Genomic DNA, 17,045 nt, shown 5'->3' with positions numbered 1-17,045 from the left:
TGATGCTGCCATCTTCAAAGGTCAGTGCACTCACCTGTGCAAAGAGCCTTTTTTCTAAGACCAGATGTTTAAGTCTATTTCTCAGCAAAAAAGTACTCTGGGTTTCTGGTTTGCTGGAAATATCTCCAACCAAAATTGTTCAACTAGAACAATCTGTAATCCTACCCTCATTACCAGACTATGATATATTTGCAGGACAAAAAGATATAGCATGCAAGTGGGAGTTCAAGAACTCAACTAAAATAGTTTATTCTGTTTTTTGGCTTATGTACGAACAAACACAAATGGGTCATGATGGCACTACTACAATATTATCGCTATGGAACTACACCATTGGTTTCTAACTTGCAAGCATTTTTTAACTGCAAGTCTCTTTGTAGTCTACATTAGACCATAAATTCCAAGCAGTATTAATCATTTTTATTCCATGCCCTAATTTGATTGCTGAGTAAACCCAACTTGTTAGTTCACTTGGTAAACATAATGTGTCAGCCCCACATAAGCCAGAAGTTTAAATACTGTACTTTGCTGAGTCGGTGAGCCAGCAGTAGAAAGGCCACAATTGACCTCATTAACACTGGACTAAGGAAAGGAATGTAATGTAGCAGTCCCATTCCTGATTGTCCTTGGCACTCATACCTGACATCCACATGTAACTGAGCCAAGGTGTTCAGGTAAGTACAAGAATCATGCTCAAATAGCCTGGTGAGAAGACAACATTTTCCTACCTGATTACTTCGGTGATTGTCACTCGTGCTCGCAGTGTGGCCCTTGCATCACTGCCTACCTTTTCATTAAAATTAGATATAGGTGGAAAACAACTATATTCGTGTTAAATGACGAGTTGGTTAAGGTTCTGAAAGACATCTGGTGTACCGGGGCTAGACTCCAGTTGCGGATACCTTCAGCAAAGTACAAAAAGTACACCTTGAAAAAAATTATATAATTCAATAGCTGTGTATCTGATCTCTGAAATCCTTTGTCTTTTTTAGAATTTTGCATTGAGCAAAGGCGACGATGAAGTGATTTCTACCCTCCAGCGTTTTGCCAGGGTTGTAAATGAGGTAATACATTCAAAGTGATATAACCTGTTGAATACAATAATACAGTGAACCTTATAGTAGACCTAACAACTCAAAATTGAGGCATTCAAATCGCCCAATGATAAGGAGTGAAATTGATTTAAATTAATCCGGCAATGAATGTGGTTAAAAATCCAACTGTTTGATTAGTGACTTGCGGGGAAAGGAACCCACCACCCATATCTGTCCATCATTTATTTGATTCCTGTCCACTTTACATCGTTGCCCACTTTGCATTGTTGCCCATTGAAGTGCTCTAGGTGGTCATTCATTTGTCAGGGTAACGAAAGGTTGTTGAGGGATGCAGCTGTGGGAGTTGCTTTAGATCACTTCAAAGTTGTTTTCGACAATAAAAGACATATGTATATTCCAGAGAAAGTAATTTAGCAAAAACGTATACTTTTCTGTTCCTAATCTCTGTTGGAAATGTCAAATATAGCGTATCAAGAGGTGGAATTTTGCAAAACTATTTATAAATCAGCTGTTTAGAATGAATTGACAATTGAGTTATTTTGATTTGAATTATTGTCACATGTACCGAAGTACAGTGAAAAGTATTTTTCTGCGGCCAAGGGAACGTACACAGTACGTGCACAGTAGACAAAAGAATAATCAACAGAGAACGTTGACAAATGGTACATCGACAAACAGTGATTGGTTACAGTGCGGAACAAGGGATCAAACAAAGCATGCCTGCAATTTGATTGTTGATTTCATTGGCATGATATTGGATCTAAAGTTTTGTACATAATCTTGATTTGTGGTGATTATGTGCAAGAATTTTGAGGAAATGTGAGAAACTTGAGCATGGAGCTCACTTGTGAGAAACTTAGTGAATTAACTCAACGTTATCATAAGTATTTCTGAAAAACTGTTTTTTTTAAATACATTTTGTCTTGTGGGTAGGACAGTTATGTCAGGGGAAATAAATTTACACCACATGAGAAGTGTGCTGATTGATTGGTAAATGGACTCTCATTGAGAGAACTTGCCATGGAGAATACTGGTGACTGATAGTCAACTGCAAGCATTGGTTGAAATTTAAACTAGGCAGCTTGACTCTGATTGGCCAAGACATTACCCTGAGGAATGAACCAGAGAATGGCTGTCACTTTTTTCATTAGCTGTAACAGATGCAATGCTTGTAGATATTCTTTGTCTGCAAAGAACAAGACTCTGGGCATTAAAGTGTAGATTCCAGTACATGTAAATATTAGCCCAATTGACCATTTGAAATTGGTTGTCAGCATAATTCTTAACGCATTGAGGATCATTTAGCAAATGTGAGAGAGAAATACAGCACAGAACAGGCCTTTCGGCCCACGATGTTGTGCCAAACTTTTATCCTCGGTTAATCATAGAATTTTGGACACTAAGGGCAGTTTATCATGGCCAATCCACCCAACCTGCACATCTTTGAACTGTGGGAGGAAACCGGAGCACCCGGAGGAAACCCACGCACACACAGGGAGGATGTGCAGACTCCACACAGATAGTGACCCAAGTCGAAATCGAACTTGGGACCCTGGAGCTGTGAAGCAATTGTGCTTACCACAATGCTCCCGTGCTGCCCTTAAGAAGAAACTAATCTACACTCCATTATTCTACCCTAATCCATGTACCTATCCAATAGCCGCTTGAAGGTCCCTAACGTTTCCGACTCAACTACTTCCACAGGCAGTGCATTCCATGCCCCCACTACTCTCTGGGTAAAGAACCAACCTCTGACATCCCCCCTATATCTTCCACCATTTATATTAAATTTATGTCCCCTTGTAATGGTGTGTTCCACCCGGGGAAAAAGTCTCTGACTGTCTACTCTATCTATTCCCCTGATCATCTTATAAACCTCTATCAAGTCGTCCCTCATCCTTCTCCGTTCTAATGAGAAAAGGCCTAGCACCCTCAACCTTTCCTCGTAAGACCTACTCTCCATTCCAGGCAACATCCTAGTAAATCTCCTTTGCACCTTTTCCAAAGCTTCCACATCCTTCCTAAAATGAGGTGACCAGAACTGCACACAGTACTCTAAATGTGGCCTGACCAAGGTTTTGTACAGCTGCATCATCACCTCACGACTCTTAAATTCAATCCCTCTACTAATGAACGCTAGCACACCATAGGCCTTCTTCACAGCTCTATCCACTTGAGTGGCAACTTTCTAAGATCTATGAACATAGACCCCAAGATCTCTCTGCTCCTCCACATTGCCAAGAACCCTACTGTTAACCCTGTATTCCGCATTCATATTTGTCCTTCCAAAATGGACAACCTCACACTTATCAGGGTTAAACTCCATCTGCCACTTCTCAGCCCAGCTCTGCATCCTATCTATGTCTCTTTGAAGCTGACAACAGCCCTCCTCACTATCCACAACTCCACCAATCTTCGTTTCATCTGCAAATTTACTGACCCACCCTTCAACTCCCTCATCCAAGTCGTTAATGAAAATCACAAACAGCAGAGGACCCAGAGCTGATCCCTGTGGTATGCCACTGGTAACTGGGCTCCAGGCTGAATATTTGCCATCCACCACCACACTCTGTCTTCTATCGGTTAGCCAGTTCATTATCCAACTGGCCAAATTTCCCACTATCCCATGCCTCCTTACTTTCTGCATAAGCCTACCATGGGGAACCTTATCAAATGCCTTACTAAAATCCATGTACACTACATCCACTGCTTTACCTTCATCCACATGCTTGGTCACATCCTCAAAGAAGTCAATAAGAAGCACAAATCCGTGCTGACTATCCCTAATCAAGCAGTTCCTTTCCAGATGCTCAGAAATACTATCCCTCAGTACCCTTTCCATTACTTTGCCTACCACCAAAGTAAGACTAACTGGCCTGTAATTCCCAGGGTTATCCCGATTCCCTTTTTTGAACAGGGGCACGACATTCGCCTCTCTCCAATCCTCTGGTACCACCCCTGTTGACAGCGAGGATGAAAAGATCATTGCCAACGGCTCTGCAATTTCATTTCTTGCCTCCCATAGAATCCTTGGATATATCCCGTCAGGCCCGGGGGACTTGTCTATCCTCAAGTTTTTCAAAATGCCCAACACATCTTCCTTCCCAACAAGTATCTCCTCGAGCTTACCAGTCTGTTTCACACTGTCCTCTCCAACAATATGGCCCCCCTCTCTTCAGACTCAATATACAACCTCCCGCTACTGTCCTTGATCGGACCTACCCTTGCTCTAGTCATTCTCATATTTCTCACATATGTGTAAAAGGCCTTGGGGTTTTCCTTGATCTTACCCGCCAAAGATTTTTCATGCCCTCTCTTAGCTCTCCTAATCCCTTTCTTCAGTTCCCTCCTGGCTATCTTGTATCCCTCCAGCTCCCTGTCTGAACCTTGTTTCCTCAGCCTTACATAAGTCTCCTTCTTCCTCTTAACAAGACATTCAACCTCTCTTGTCAACCATGGTTCCCTCACTCGACCATCTCTTCCCTTCCTGACAGGGACATACATATCAAAAACACGCAGTACCTGTTCCTTGAACAAGTTCCACATTTCACTTGTGTCCTTCCCTGACAGCCTATGTTCCCAACTTATGCACTTCCGTTCTTGTCTGACAGCATTGTATTTACCCTTCCCCCAATTGTAAACCTTGCCCTGTTGAACACACCTATCCCTCTCCAGTACTAAAGTGAAAGTCACAGAATTGTGGTCACTACCTCCAAAATGCTCCCCCACTAACAAATCTATCAACTGCCCTGGTTCTTTTCCAAGGACCAAATCCAATATGGCCTCCCCTCTGGTCGGACAATCTACATACTGTGTTAGAAAAGCTTCCTGGACACGCTGCACAAACACTACTCCATCCAAACTATTTGATCTAAAGAGTTTCCACTCAATGTTTGGGAAGTTGAAGTCACCCTGTGACTTCTGCACCTTTCCAAAATCTGTTTCCCAATCTGTTCCTCCACATCTCTGCTGTTATTGGGGGGCCTATAGAAAACTCCCAACAAGGTGACTGCTCCTTTCCTATTTCTGACTTCAACCCATATTACCTCAGTAGGCAGATCCCCCTCGAACTGCCTTTCTGCAGCTGTTATACTATATCTAATTAACAGTGCCACCTCCCTAATCTTGTTGAAACATCTATAGCCAGGGACCTCCAACAACCATTTCTGCCCCTCTTCTATCCAAGTTTCCGCGATGGCCACCACATCGTAGTCCCAAGTACCGATCAATGCCTTAAGTTCACCCACTTATTCCTGATGCTTCTTGCATTGAAGTATACACACTTCAACCCATCTCCTTGCCTGCAAGTACTCTCCTTTGTCAGTGTTACCTTCCCCACTGCATCACTACATGCTTTGGCATCGTGAATATCGGCTTCCTTTGTTGCTGGACTACAAATCCGGTTCCCATTCCCCTGCCAAATTAGTTTAAACCCTCCCGAAGACTACTAGAAAACCTCCCCCCCAGGATATTGGTGCCCCTCCGGTTCAGATGCAACCCGTCCTGCTTGTACAGATCCCACCTTCCCCAGAATGCACTATAATTTTCCAAATACCTGAAGCCCTCCCTCCTACACCATTCCTGCAGCCACGTGTTCAACTGCACTCTCTCCCTATTTCTAGCCTCGCCAGCACGTGGCACAGGCAACAAACCAGAGGTGACAACTCTGTCTGTCCTGGCCTTTAACTTCCACCCTAACTCCCTAAACTTGTTTATTACCTCCACGCCCCTTGTCCAACCTACGTCGTTGGTACCAATGTGCACCACGACTTCTGGCTGCTCACCCTCCCCCTCCAGGATCCTGAAGACACGATCCGAGACATCCCTGGCCCTGGCACCCGGGAGGCAACATACCTTTCGGGAGTCTCGCTCGCGACCACAGAATCTCCTATCTATTCCCCTAACCATTGAATCTCCTATCACTATTGCTTTTCTATGCTCCCCCCTTCCCTTCTGAGCCCCAGAGCCAGACTCTGCCAGAGACCTGGCCGCTAGAGCCCGGTAGGTTATCCCCCCAACAGCATCCAAAACGGTATACTTGTTTTGAAGGGGAACGGCCACGAGGGATCCCTGCACTGTCTGCCTGTTAGTTTTATTTCCCCTGACTGTAACCCAGCTACTCTTGTTCAGTACCTTGGGTGTGGGTACCTCCCTGTAACTCTTCTCGATAACCCCCTCTGCCTCCCGGATGATCCGAAGTTCATCCAGCTCCAGCTCCAGTTCCCTAACACGGTCTCTGAGGAGCTGGAGTTGGGTGCACTTCCCGCAGGTATAGTCAGCAGGGACACCTGTGGTATCCCTCACCACCCACATCCTACAGGAGGAGCATGCAACTGCCCTAGCCTCCATCCCCTCTTACTTTACAGAATTAGCTGCCCCTTGGACCAACTGGACCTCCGCCCTCCGACTCTACTTCCAGTCAGCTGTACTCTAAACTCCTGGCTCCCTTCACGCTCTTTGATAAATATAGGAAATGAAATGTAAGGAGCACCTTACTCCCTCTTCACCTAACTCCCTCAGTCACCAAACTCTCACTGCAGCACTCAAATGCAACAAGCTCAGCACTCCAGTGCAAACTGAAATGTTGTCCAATCACAGATTTTGCACGCAGACGCTGGTTGTGTAAGGTGTGCAGTTGTCCACTGCAAACAGTGGCAGGTACATGCTGTTTATGATCCGCCTGCCATTGGGATGTACAGCCTACATACCTAACATCACATTGGCATGAAATTCATACACCACATTACTCATTTGTGCGGTAGGCAAAATGTCATTTTAGCTTGACGATAGCCTGTTAGTGGTGAATGAGGGGGGGATCTCATAGAGATGTATAACATTTTAATGGGACTAGACAGGGCAGATGCAGGGAGGATGTTACCAATGATGGGTGTGTGCAGAGCCAGGGGCCACAGTCTGAGGATTCAGGGTAAACCATTTCAGACCGATATAAGGAGACATTTCTTCACGCAAAGAGTGGTGAGCCTGTGGAATTCATTACCACAGGAAGTAGTTGGTGCTAAAACCTTGAGTATATTCAAGAGGCGGCTAGATATAGCACTTGGGGAGAATGGGATCAAAGGCTATGGGGAGAAAGCAGGACTAGGCTATTGAGTTGGATCATCAGCCATGATTGTGATGAATGGCAGAGCAGGCTCGAAAGGTCAAAAGGCCGCCTCCTGCTCCTATCTTAGATAACATAGAACATTACAGTGCAGTACAGGCCCTTCGGCCCATGATGTTGCACCGTCCTGTGATACCCTTCTAAAGTCCCTCTACACTATTCCCTTATCGTCCATATGCCTATCCAATGACCATTTGAATGCGTTTAGTGTTGGCAAGTCCACTACTGTTGCAGGCAGGGCATTCCACGCCCTTACTACTCTCTGAGTAAAGAACCTACCTTTGACATCTGTCCTATATCTATCTCCCCTCAATTTAAAGCTATGTCCCCTCGTGCTGGACATCACCATCCGAGGAAAAAGGCTCTCGATGTCCACCCTATCTAATCCTCTGATCATCTTGTATGCCTCAATTAAGTCCCCTCTTAACCTTCTTCTCTCTAACGAAAACAGCCTCAAGTCCATTAGCCTTTCCTCATATGAACTTCCCTCCATACCAGGCAACATTCTTGTAAATCTCCTCTGTACCCTTTCCAATTCTTCCACATCCTTCCTATAATGTGGCGACCAGAACTGCACACAATACTCCAAATGCGGCCGCACCAGAGTTTTGTACAACTGCAACATGACCTCATGGCTCCGAAACTCAATTCCTCTACCAATAAAAGCTAACACACCGTACGCCTTCTTAACAACCCTCACAACCTGGGTGGCAACTTTCAGGGATCTATAGACATGGACACCGACCGAGATCTCTCTGCTTGTCCACACTACCAAGAATCTTACCATTAGCCCAGTACTCTGCCTTTCTGTTATTCCTTCCAAAATGAATCACCTCACACTTTTATGCATTAAACTCCATTTGCCACCTGTCAGCCCAGCTCTGCAGCTTATCTATGTCCCTCTGTAACTTGTAGCATCCTTCTGCACTGTCCACAACTCCACCGACTTTAGTGTCATCTGCAAATTTACTCACCCATCCTTCTACGCCCTCCTCCAGGTCATTTATAAAAATGACAAACAGCAACGGTCCCAAAACAGATCCTTGTGGCACACCACTAGTAACTGGACACCAGTCAGAGCATTTCCCATCAACCACCACTCTTTGTCTTCTATCAGCTAGCCAATTTCTGATCCAAACTGCTAAATCACCCTGAATCCCATGCCTCTGTATTTTCTGCAGTAGCCTACCGTGGGGAACCTTATCAAACGCTCTACTGAAATCCATATGCACCACATCAACTGCTTTACCCTCATCCACCTGTTTGGTCACCTTCTCGAAGAACTCAATGAGGTTTGTGAGGCACGACCTACCCTTCACAAAACCATGTTGACTATCTCTAATCAAATTCTAATCTTCTATTATGTATCTATGTTGCAACTGCATAATAGTAGCATGAAACAGCTAGTTTCACTTGCTCAAATCTTTTGAGGTACCTGTCCTTCTAGGATAATCTGAGGTAGATTGGGCACATCAGGGCTGAATTGATGGCCTTAGGCTTGTTCATGCATTTGCGAGATATACAGCGTAAAATTAGCTGGTAAGGGTAGTCTGCATCCTGCAGGATCCCTTTGATTTTCCTATTTCAGTATCAAGCTTGTATGGTGAGCAAATGGCTTGGTCCTATTTATGAGGTTGCCAATAACGACAATCTTGTAGCACATGGAGCTGCAAGAATCCCTACTCTTGTATTGACCAATGAAGGTAGGCTTGCAATAGGTCTGCAATAGAGAACCCCCTGGCAGATTTCTTAGCTATTACATCAAGAAAAGTGAGTTAATTTGACAGCTCCATTTCAAAGGTGAATTGGAACACAGGATGGAGATCATTAAGACAATCAAGGAAATTATTACTTGTAGCTAAATATTGCAAATGTATCACCCATGTATCAGTAATATGCCAGGGATAGGAGGTTGGGTATCATTCCATCGAAGATCTGTTCCTGATTTTCTTTTGCAGTGATGGTCCTTTGGGATTTGTGTGTTTGCAATGGGTTGTGTTTTTTTTCTAAATGTTTTTTATTGGGTTTTTGAACATAGTATATTTACAGTTATGTACACAGTAAAATATATATAGATTATACAGAAGAGAAAAAAAACTGGCAGGATATTGTGCACTAGCTCAAAAACAGCAACCCTGTACAGTCAGCAATATTATGTTTAACAAATAAGTAGGCACCTGTTTGTGGGGTGGGGGGAAACTGGGAAGGTATGTATACATTTGGTTGCCGCAGAAATAAGTACAGTAGTTATGTCCAATACAGAGAGGGCAATACTTGTTGGTGCTGTTACTTGCCTCTCCTGGACGGTTTTCGCTGCCGTTGTCATCGCACGTTCACCTCCGCTTCTGCTGTTCGTCCCGTCTTTCGCCCGTATTTTCCTTGCTCTCTGTTACTGTATTTGCCAAGTTTGTTCGTTTCCCGTGCTCTCCTTCCGCCTATCATTCTCCCCTGCCCTCTGGTTCCCCTCTACTGTTCCCTGTATCCTCCCCCTTTCCCCCCCTTCTCCCCCTCTTCCCCTTCTCCTGTGGTTCGCCTTTCTTTTCTCTTAGCTTTAGCTGTGTGTCCCCCCGCCCCCTATCTCACCCTCTCATGCTTTGGCTACTTTCCCCTGATTCTTGGCTACCTGGCTGTTCTTCTGCTTGTTTGTTGGCCACAAACAGATCCCGGAACAATTGGGTGAATTCTGTGGAAGCTGTCGTCTGACCCTCGGATGGCGAATTTGATTTTCTCCATTTGGAGGTTCTGAGAGGTCAGACAGCCAGTCTGCAGCTTTGGGTGGTACTGCTGACCGCTAGCCGAACAGGATGTTATGTCGGGCGATCAGGGAGGCAAAGGCAAGGGCGCCACCCTCCTCCCCAGGAATCAATCTGGCTGGTCTGATACCCCGAAGACCGCCACTTTTGGGCTTGGCTCCACCCTCATCCCCACCACTTTGGACATTGCCTCAAAGAAGGCTGTCCAGTACCCAGCAAGTCTGGGGCAAGACCAGAACATGTGGGCGTGGTTGGCCAGGCCTCCTTGGCACTGTTCACATCTATCCTGCATCTCCGGAAGAACCTACTCATTCGAGTTTTTCTTAAGTGGGCTCTATGTTCCACTTTTAGTTGCATTAGGCTGAGCATTGCGCATGTGGAGGTGGTGTTGACCCTGTGCAGTTCTTCGCTCCAGAGTCCCCACCCTATTACAATCACCAGGCCCTCATCCCATTTCTTTCTTGTTGCGTCCAGTACGATGTTGGCCCTTTCTACCTTAACCAGGTTAAGGTTAAGGGGGTGTTGTTGGGTGACGGGTATAGGGTGGATACGTGGGTTTGAGTAGGGTGATCATTGTTCGGCACAACATTGAGGGCCGAAGGGCCTGTTCTGTGCTGTACTGTTTTATGTTCTATGTTCATACATGTCACTTCAGTTCCCTTTCTCTAGTGTGCTTGCGTCCAGTAACTCTTCCAGTAATGTCTGTCGTGGCGGTTGTGGGTACGTCCTTGTCTCCTTTCTTACGAAGTTTTTGAGTTGCAGGTACCTTAGCTCGTTCCCCCTGGCTAACTGGAATTGCTCCGTTAGTTCGTCCAGTTTTGCGATCCTGCCGTCCATATATAGGTCCCTAACTGTCAGTCCCTTCGTGCTTTCCCGACTTTTTAAAGGTGGCATCAGTCAGCGCTGGTGTGAACCTATGGTTGTTGCAGATGGGAGCTTTGTCCGACATTTTGGGGTGTGTGTTAAAGGGAATTTTTTTGTTTTCCTGGGACTGAGCGGGGTGGGGGGGGGGGGGGGGGGGGATTGGAGAGGAGTGAGGTCTGGGCGGGGGCCTCCAAACTGGCTAGTTTAACGGGAGTGTAGTGGGGGGAGGGGCTGAGGCCATCAGAGCCTGGTAGAACAAGTTTTGATGAGCCTAGGAGGTGTAAAACGTTGGGGGAGGGGACCGATACTGGGTGAGGTGTTTTCGAGAGGAAGTGGAGGAGAGGATTCTGTACCGGCCTCCCCGAGCAGGCGCCGGAATGTGGCGACTCGGCTTTTCACAGTAACTTCATTGAAGCCTACCTGTGACAATAAGCGATTATAAAAATTATAAGGAGGGGGGTGGGGGGTTTATACAGTTCATGGACATCATTAATTGTACACTTTCGGAGATTGGATGACATTGAATATTACCTTGGGGTTGGGTTAGGGTTATATGTTAATGCTGACAATGGGTAATTCCTGATTCCTTTTTGTTTTTTTATTTGATGGTTATGTTGACATGCGGGCTGCTGTTTGGGGGTTGGTAGGAGGATGGGATTGTTGTTGCTGTTAAGGGGGTTGGCATTGTATTCGTTACCGCTTGTTGTTTGTTAGCGGATGCAAATTTTGAAGAAAATGTGAAAAAGGAGAATAAAAATATCTTTAAAAAAACTACACAAGTTGTTGAGTTCATAAGCTCAATGAATACCGATTCATGCAATGGTGGTGGGTCTAGATCAGGCATTGTCAAACTCGGGGGCGCGGGTCGTGGGCGGGTGTTGGGAGGGTCGCGGAGCCATCCGTCGCGGCGCTCTCGATTGCGCAAATCTGCGTGCAACAGCCATAGCAGCCGGCTGTTAATAACTCTGGCTGCAAGCGACCTTCAAAATGGCCGCGAACATGTAAAAATAATGCACTGCGCATGCATTTCAGATCATTAGTGCGCCTGCACAATACTGCGTATGCGTGCTGATGATCGAGCACACATGTGCAGTGCGGCCGTTTTGTGTTTTAAACAGTCGCAGCTTTTGTTTTACAAGTTCGGGGGGATTTTATTAATTTTATTAATTTATTTTATTCATTTTATTTTTATTTACAAGTTTGGTGGGGGGGGGGGTGTTATTTGATAAAATTTTAACGGAACAAAAATGCAGAACTTTGGACAGATGGAGACTTCATACTTTCCGACACCGGGAGGCTTCACCTTCATCCAACAGGTTCCATTTGAGGAGCATGTACTATGGCCAAAGGGATCCAAATCCATTTCCTCCATTTTTGTCAGCAGCAAACAAGGTAAGAGAAAATGGTGGGTCACGCAGGTCAGCCGGCGTAGGCCACAAAGGTTGGCTGGCGTGGGTCGCAAAGGCCGGCCGGCGTGGGTCGCGAAGGTCGGCCGGGTTGGGTCCCGAAGGCTGGCCGGTTGATAAAAATGGGTCCCCGGAAAAGCCGCTTGAAAAACACTGGTCTAGATTGCCCAGATATAGTGTTGTAGCGCAAATTTCCATCCAACATTGGTGAATAGGCTAACAATGTCAAATGCGCATATGGGTACAGCATTGCTATTGACCTGCAAGTCTAAGACCGCATTTTCGGCCCTGAAAAATGTCCAGTCTACCACCGATTACCCTGGATGGGCAAGGTATCTCAAAGTTTTGAGCAACATATGAAGCTACTTGTTTCATGCTGCTATTCTGCAGTAGCAACACAGGTTGTATTTGTCCCTAAAAGCCAAAAGGACATTCTGCCTATCTTCAAAGAGTAATGTGGTTTATAAATTTCAGTGTTAATGTAATGCTAAGTATGTAGGCCATAATGCCCTAAAGACTGGTGGATCATATCAAACAACATATACATTCCACTGTTTGCTATTGGCAAGGTTTGGACCTTACTCAAGCCCCTGTGTTTGCAAAACTCAAAGCATGTTAGATGTAATTCTATGATTGGACAGCATTTGCTAAATAATCCTCAGTGCGCTCAAAATTATGCTGACTAATTTAAGATTGTCAGCTGGGCTGACAATATGGTGTACTGTCATGGCTCAGATATTGCACCTGTTTCAGCTGAACAAAATAGACAGCCATTTGCTTGTCCATTCGTCAGGGCAATGCCTTGACCAATCAGTAAGAAGTCTTACAACACCAGGTTAAAGTCCAACAGGTTTGTTTCAAACACGAGCTTTCGGAGCACGGCTCCTTCTTCAGGTGAAGATCGCGCATATAGACACTGACATTCAGTTTCTACAAAGATGCAAAAAAGCAGACAAGATCCCGAAAGGACTACAGATCAAAAACCCACTCAAGTCGACTTACAACACAGACTACGCTGAAAGACTCTGCCACCGCACCTCTGTCACACTCCTCAAACACCTCGTACACCAACTCTACAGCAGTCGACGCAACCTGGAAACCAAGAGAGAGGCCATATTCTCAACTTGCGCTCAGGACACAGCAGACCAGCTGTGGAACACCGCCAAACAGATGAGACAGCAATACTATGCCACCTACATGCACACCAAGAACAGGAAGCTTGAGAAACTTGGCATCACCACCAGCAGCAATCAAGCTTCTCCCGGTACAACAGTCGAAAACAATACAGGGAAATCCATTGTCAACTTGTCAGACTACACCCTTCAACCAGACGAAATCGAAGTCCTCAGCAGAGGGCTCAATTTCTGCACCACCACCAAAATGGACCCCATCAGTCTCGCGGCAGATACGGAGGAATTCATCAGGCGAATGAGGCTCCGGGAATTCTTCCACAGACCCCAAGAGGCCGACAGCGAACCCAGGGACACGACCAATGAACCGGAACAGCAGACCGCGAGATCTGCAGTGCAGCAACCGAAAAGGAAAGAGTCAAATTGGACCCCTCCGGAAGGCCGCTGCCCTAGACTCGACATGTATGCTCAAGCCGTCAGAAGTCGTGTCAATGCCAGATTCATCACTCGCAATCACAAGGCAGCCTCAAACGTCACCCAAGCACAACGCAACGCCATCCGCACTCTCAAGACCAACCGCAACATCGTCATCAAACCAGCAGACAAAGGAGGGGCCACCGTCATACTGAACAGAACAGACTACTGCAAAGAAGTATACCGACAACTCGACAACCAGGAACACTACAGGCAGTTACCCGCAGATCCAACCAAGGAACACATCCGCCAACTTAGCAGACTGATCAAGACCTTAGATCCAGACCTTCAGAACACCCTACGTGCTCTCATCCCACGTAATCCCCGCATTGGAGATCTCTACTGCCTCCCGAAAATACACAAGGCCAACACACCAGGCCGTCCTATCGTTTCAGGCAATGGGACCCTGTGTGAGAACCTCTCGGGCCACATCGAGGGCATCTTGAAACCCATCGTACAAGGTACACCCAGCTTCTGTCGCGACACGACGGACTTCCTACAGAAACTCAGCACCCATGGACCAGTTGAACCAGGAACATTCCTCGTCACAATGGATGTCTCGGCACTCTACACCAGCATCCCCCATGACGACGGCATTGCTGCAACAGCCTCAGTCCTCAACACCGACAACTGCCAATCTCCAGACGCAATTCTGCAACTCATCCGTTTCATTCTAGACCACAACGTCTTCACCTTCGACAACAAATTCTTCATCCAGACGCACGGAACAGCCATGGGGACCAAATTTGCACCTCAATATGCCAACATCTTCATGCACAAGTTTGAACAGGACTTCCTCACCACACAGGACTTTCAACCGATGCTATACACCAGATACATCGATGACATTTTTTTCCTTTGGACCCACGGCGAGACATCACTGAAACGACTACACGATGACATCAATAAGTTCCATCCCACCATCAAACTCACCATGGACTATTCTCCAAATTCAGTTCCATTCTTGGACACACTCGTCTCCATCAAGGACGGTCACCTCAGCACCTCGCTTTACCGCAAGCCCACAGATAATCTCACGATGCTCCACTTCTCCAGCTTTCACCCGAAACACATTAAAGAAGCCATCCCCTATGGACAAGCCCTCCGTATACACAGGATCTGCTCAGACAAGGAGGAGCGCAACAGACACCTACAGATGCTGAAAGATGCCCTCGTACGAACGGGATATGGCGCTCGACTCATTGATCGACAGTTCCACCGCGCCACAGCAAAAAACCGCACCGACCTCCTCAGAAGACAAACACGGGACACCACTGACAGAGTACCCTTCGTCGTCCAGTACTTTCCTGGGGCGGAGAAACTACGACATCTTCTTCGCAGCCTCCAACACATCATCAGCGAGGATGGACATCTTGCCAAGGTCATCCCCACACCCCCACTACTGGCCTTCAAACAACCGCGCAACCTCAAACAAACCATTGTTTGCAGCAAATTACCCAGCCTTCAGAACAGCAACCACAACACCACAAAACCCTGCCAGGGTAATCTCTGCAAGACATGCCAGATCATCGACATGGACACCACCATTACACGTGGAAACACCACCCACCAGGTACGCGGCGCATACTCGTGCGACTCGACCAATGTAGTCTACCTCATACGCTGCAGGAAAGGATGTCCCGAAGCGTGGTACATTGGCGAGACCATGCAGACACTGCGACAACGAATAAACGGGCATCGTGCGACTATCAACAGGCAGGACTGTTCCCTTCCAGTTGGGGAACACTTCAGCAGTCAAGGACATTCAGCCTCTGATCTCCGGGTCAGCATTCTACAAGGAGGCCTTCAGGAGACGCGACAACGCAAAATTGCTGAGCAAAAACTTATAGCTAAGTTCCGCACGCATGAATGCGGACTCAACCGGGATCTGGGATTCATGTCGCATTACATTCGGCCCCCACCAACAAGCCTGGACTTGCAGAGGCCTACCGACTGAACTGGCTTGGGACAATTCACACCTCTTTAACCTGGAGTTACCTCTCTCTCTGCATCTTTGATGATTTGATTGCCTGCAGGTGCTCGCATTCCGGGGCATCTCTGACTGTGTCTATATAAACATTTCTGGAACAAGCCTTTCCATTCACCTGAAGAAGGAGCCGTGCTCCGAAAGCTCGTGTTTGAAACAAACCTGTTGGACTTTAACCTGGTGTTGTAAGACTTCTTACTGTGCTCACCCCAGTCCAACGCCGGCATCTCCACATCATTGACCAATCAGAGTCAAGCTGCCTACTTCAAATTTCAGCCAATGCTTGGCAGTTAACTATCAGGGGACTCGATCGTAAGGGGAATAGACAGGCGGTTCTGTGGACGCAATCGAGACTCCAGGATGGTATGTTGCCTCCCTGGTGCAAGGGTCAAGGATGTCTCGGAGCGGCTGCAGGACATTCTGGGGGGGGAGGGTGAACAGCCAGCTGTCGTGGTGCACATAGGCACCAACGATATAGGTAAAAAACGGGATGAGGTCCTACAAACGGAATTCAGGGAGTTAGGAGTTAAACTAAAAAGTAGGACCTCAAAGGTAGTAATCTCAGGATTGCTACCAGTGCCACGAGCTAGTCAGAGTAGGAATGTCAGGATAGATAGGATGAATGCGTGGCTCGAGAGATGGTGCAAGAGGGAGGGATTCAAATTCCTGGGGCATTGGGACCGGTTCTGGGGGAGGTGGGACCAGTACAAACCGGACGGTCTGCACTTGGGCAGGACTGGAACCGATGTCCTAGGGGGGGTGTTTTCTAGAGCTGTTGGGGAGGGTTTAAACTAATGTGGCAGGGGGATGGGAACCAATGCTGGAAGTTGGAAGGTAGTAAAACAGGGACAGAAACAAAAGGAAGTAAGGGGAAAAGTGCAAGGCAGAGAAGACATAGTCAGAAATCCATAAGGGCGACAGTACAAGGTACAGTGACTGAGGGGAGCACAGTGAATAGGCCCAGTAATAACAAAAGGAATAAAACTGGAGATGTTAAGATTCAAAACAGAGGTAAAAAAACCAACATAAGTGTACTTTACCTGAATGCTCGTAGTATTCGGAATAAAGTAAATGAGTTGGTGGCACAAATCATCGTAAATGACTATGATTTAGTGGCCATTACTGAAACATGGTTAAAGGATGGTCACGACTGGGAGTTAAATATCCGAGGGTATCAAACTATTCGGAAGGACAGAGTGGATGGTAAGGGAGGTGGTGTTGCTCTGTTATTTAAGGATGACATCCGGGCAATAGT

At 46.5% G+C, this 17,045-nt stretch overlaps 1 protein-coding gene across 1 annotated transcript in view; it reads left to right on the top strand.

Annotated features, from left to right (window-relative positions):
• The window catches only part of appl2 (adaptor protein, phosphotyrosine interaction, PH domain and leucine zipper containing 2), a 170,492-nt gene that overhangs the window by 24,312 nt on the left and 129,135 nt on the right, over positions 1-17,045 (top strand). The window contains exon 3 of the mRNA XM_038810881.1: positions 993-1,064. Coding sequence (XP_038666809.1) covers positions 993-1,064 — 72 coding nt within the window. The remainder of the gene's footprint in view (positions 1-992; positions 1,065-17,045) is intronic.

Source organism: Scyliorhinus canicula, chromosome 11 (assembly GCF_902713615.1).
Source record: "Scyliorhinus canicula chromosome 11, sScyCan1.1, whole genome shotgun sequence".
Lineage (NCBI taxonomy): Eukaryota > Metazoa > Chordata > Chondrichthyes > Carcharhiniformes > Scyliorhinidae > Scyliorhinus > Scyliorhinus canicula.
This window is presented reverse-complemented; position numbering and strand designations above follow the sequence as displayed.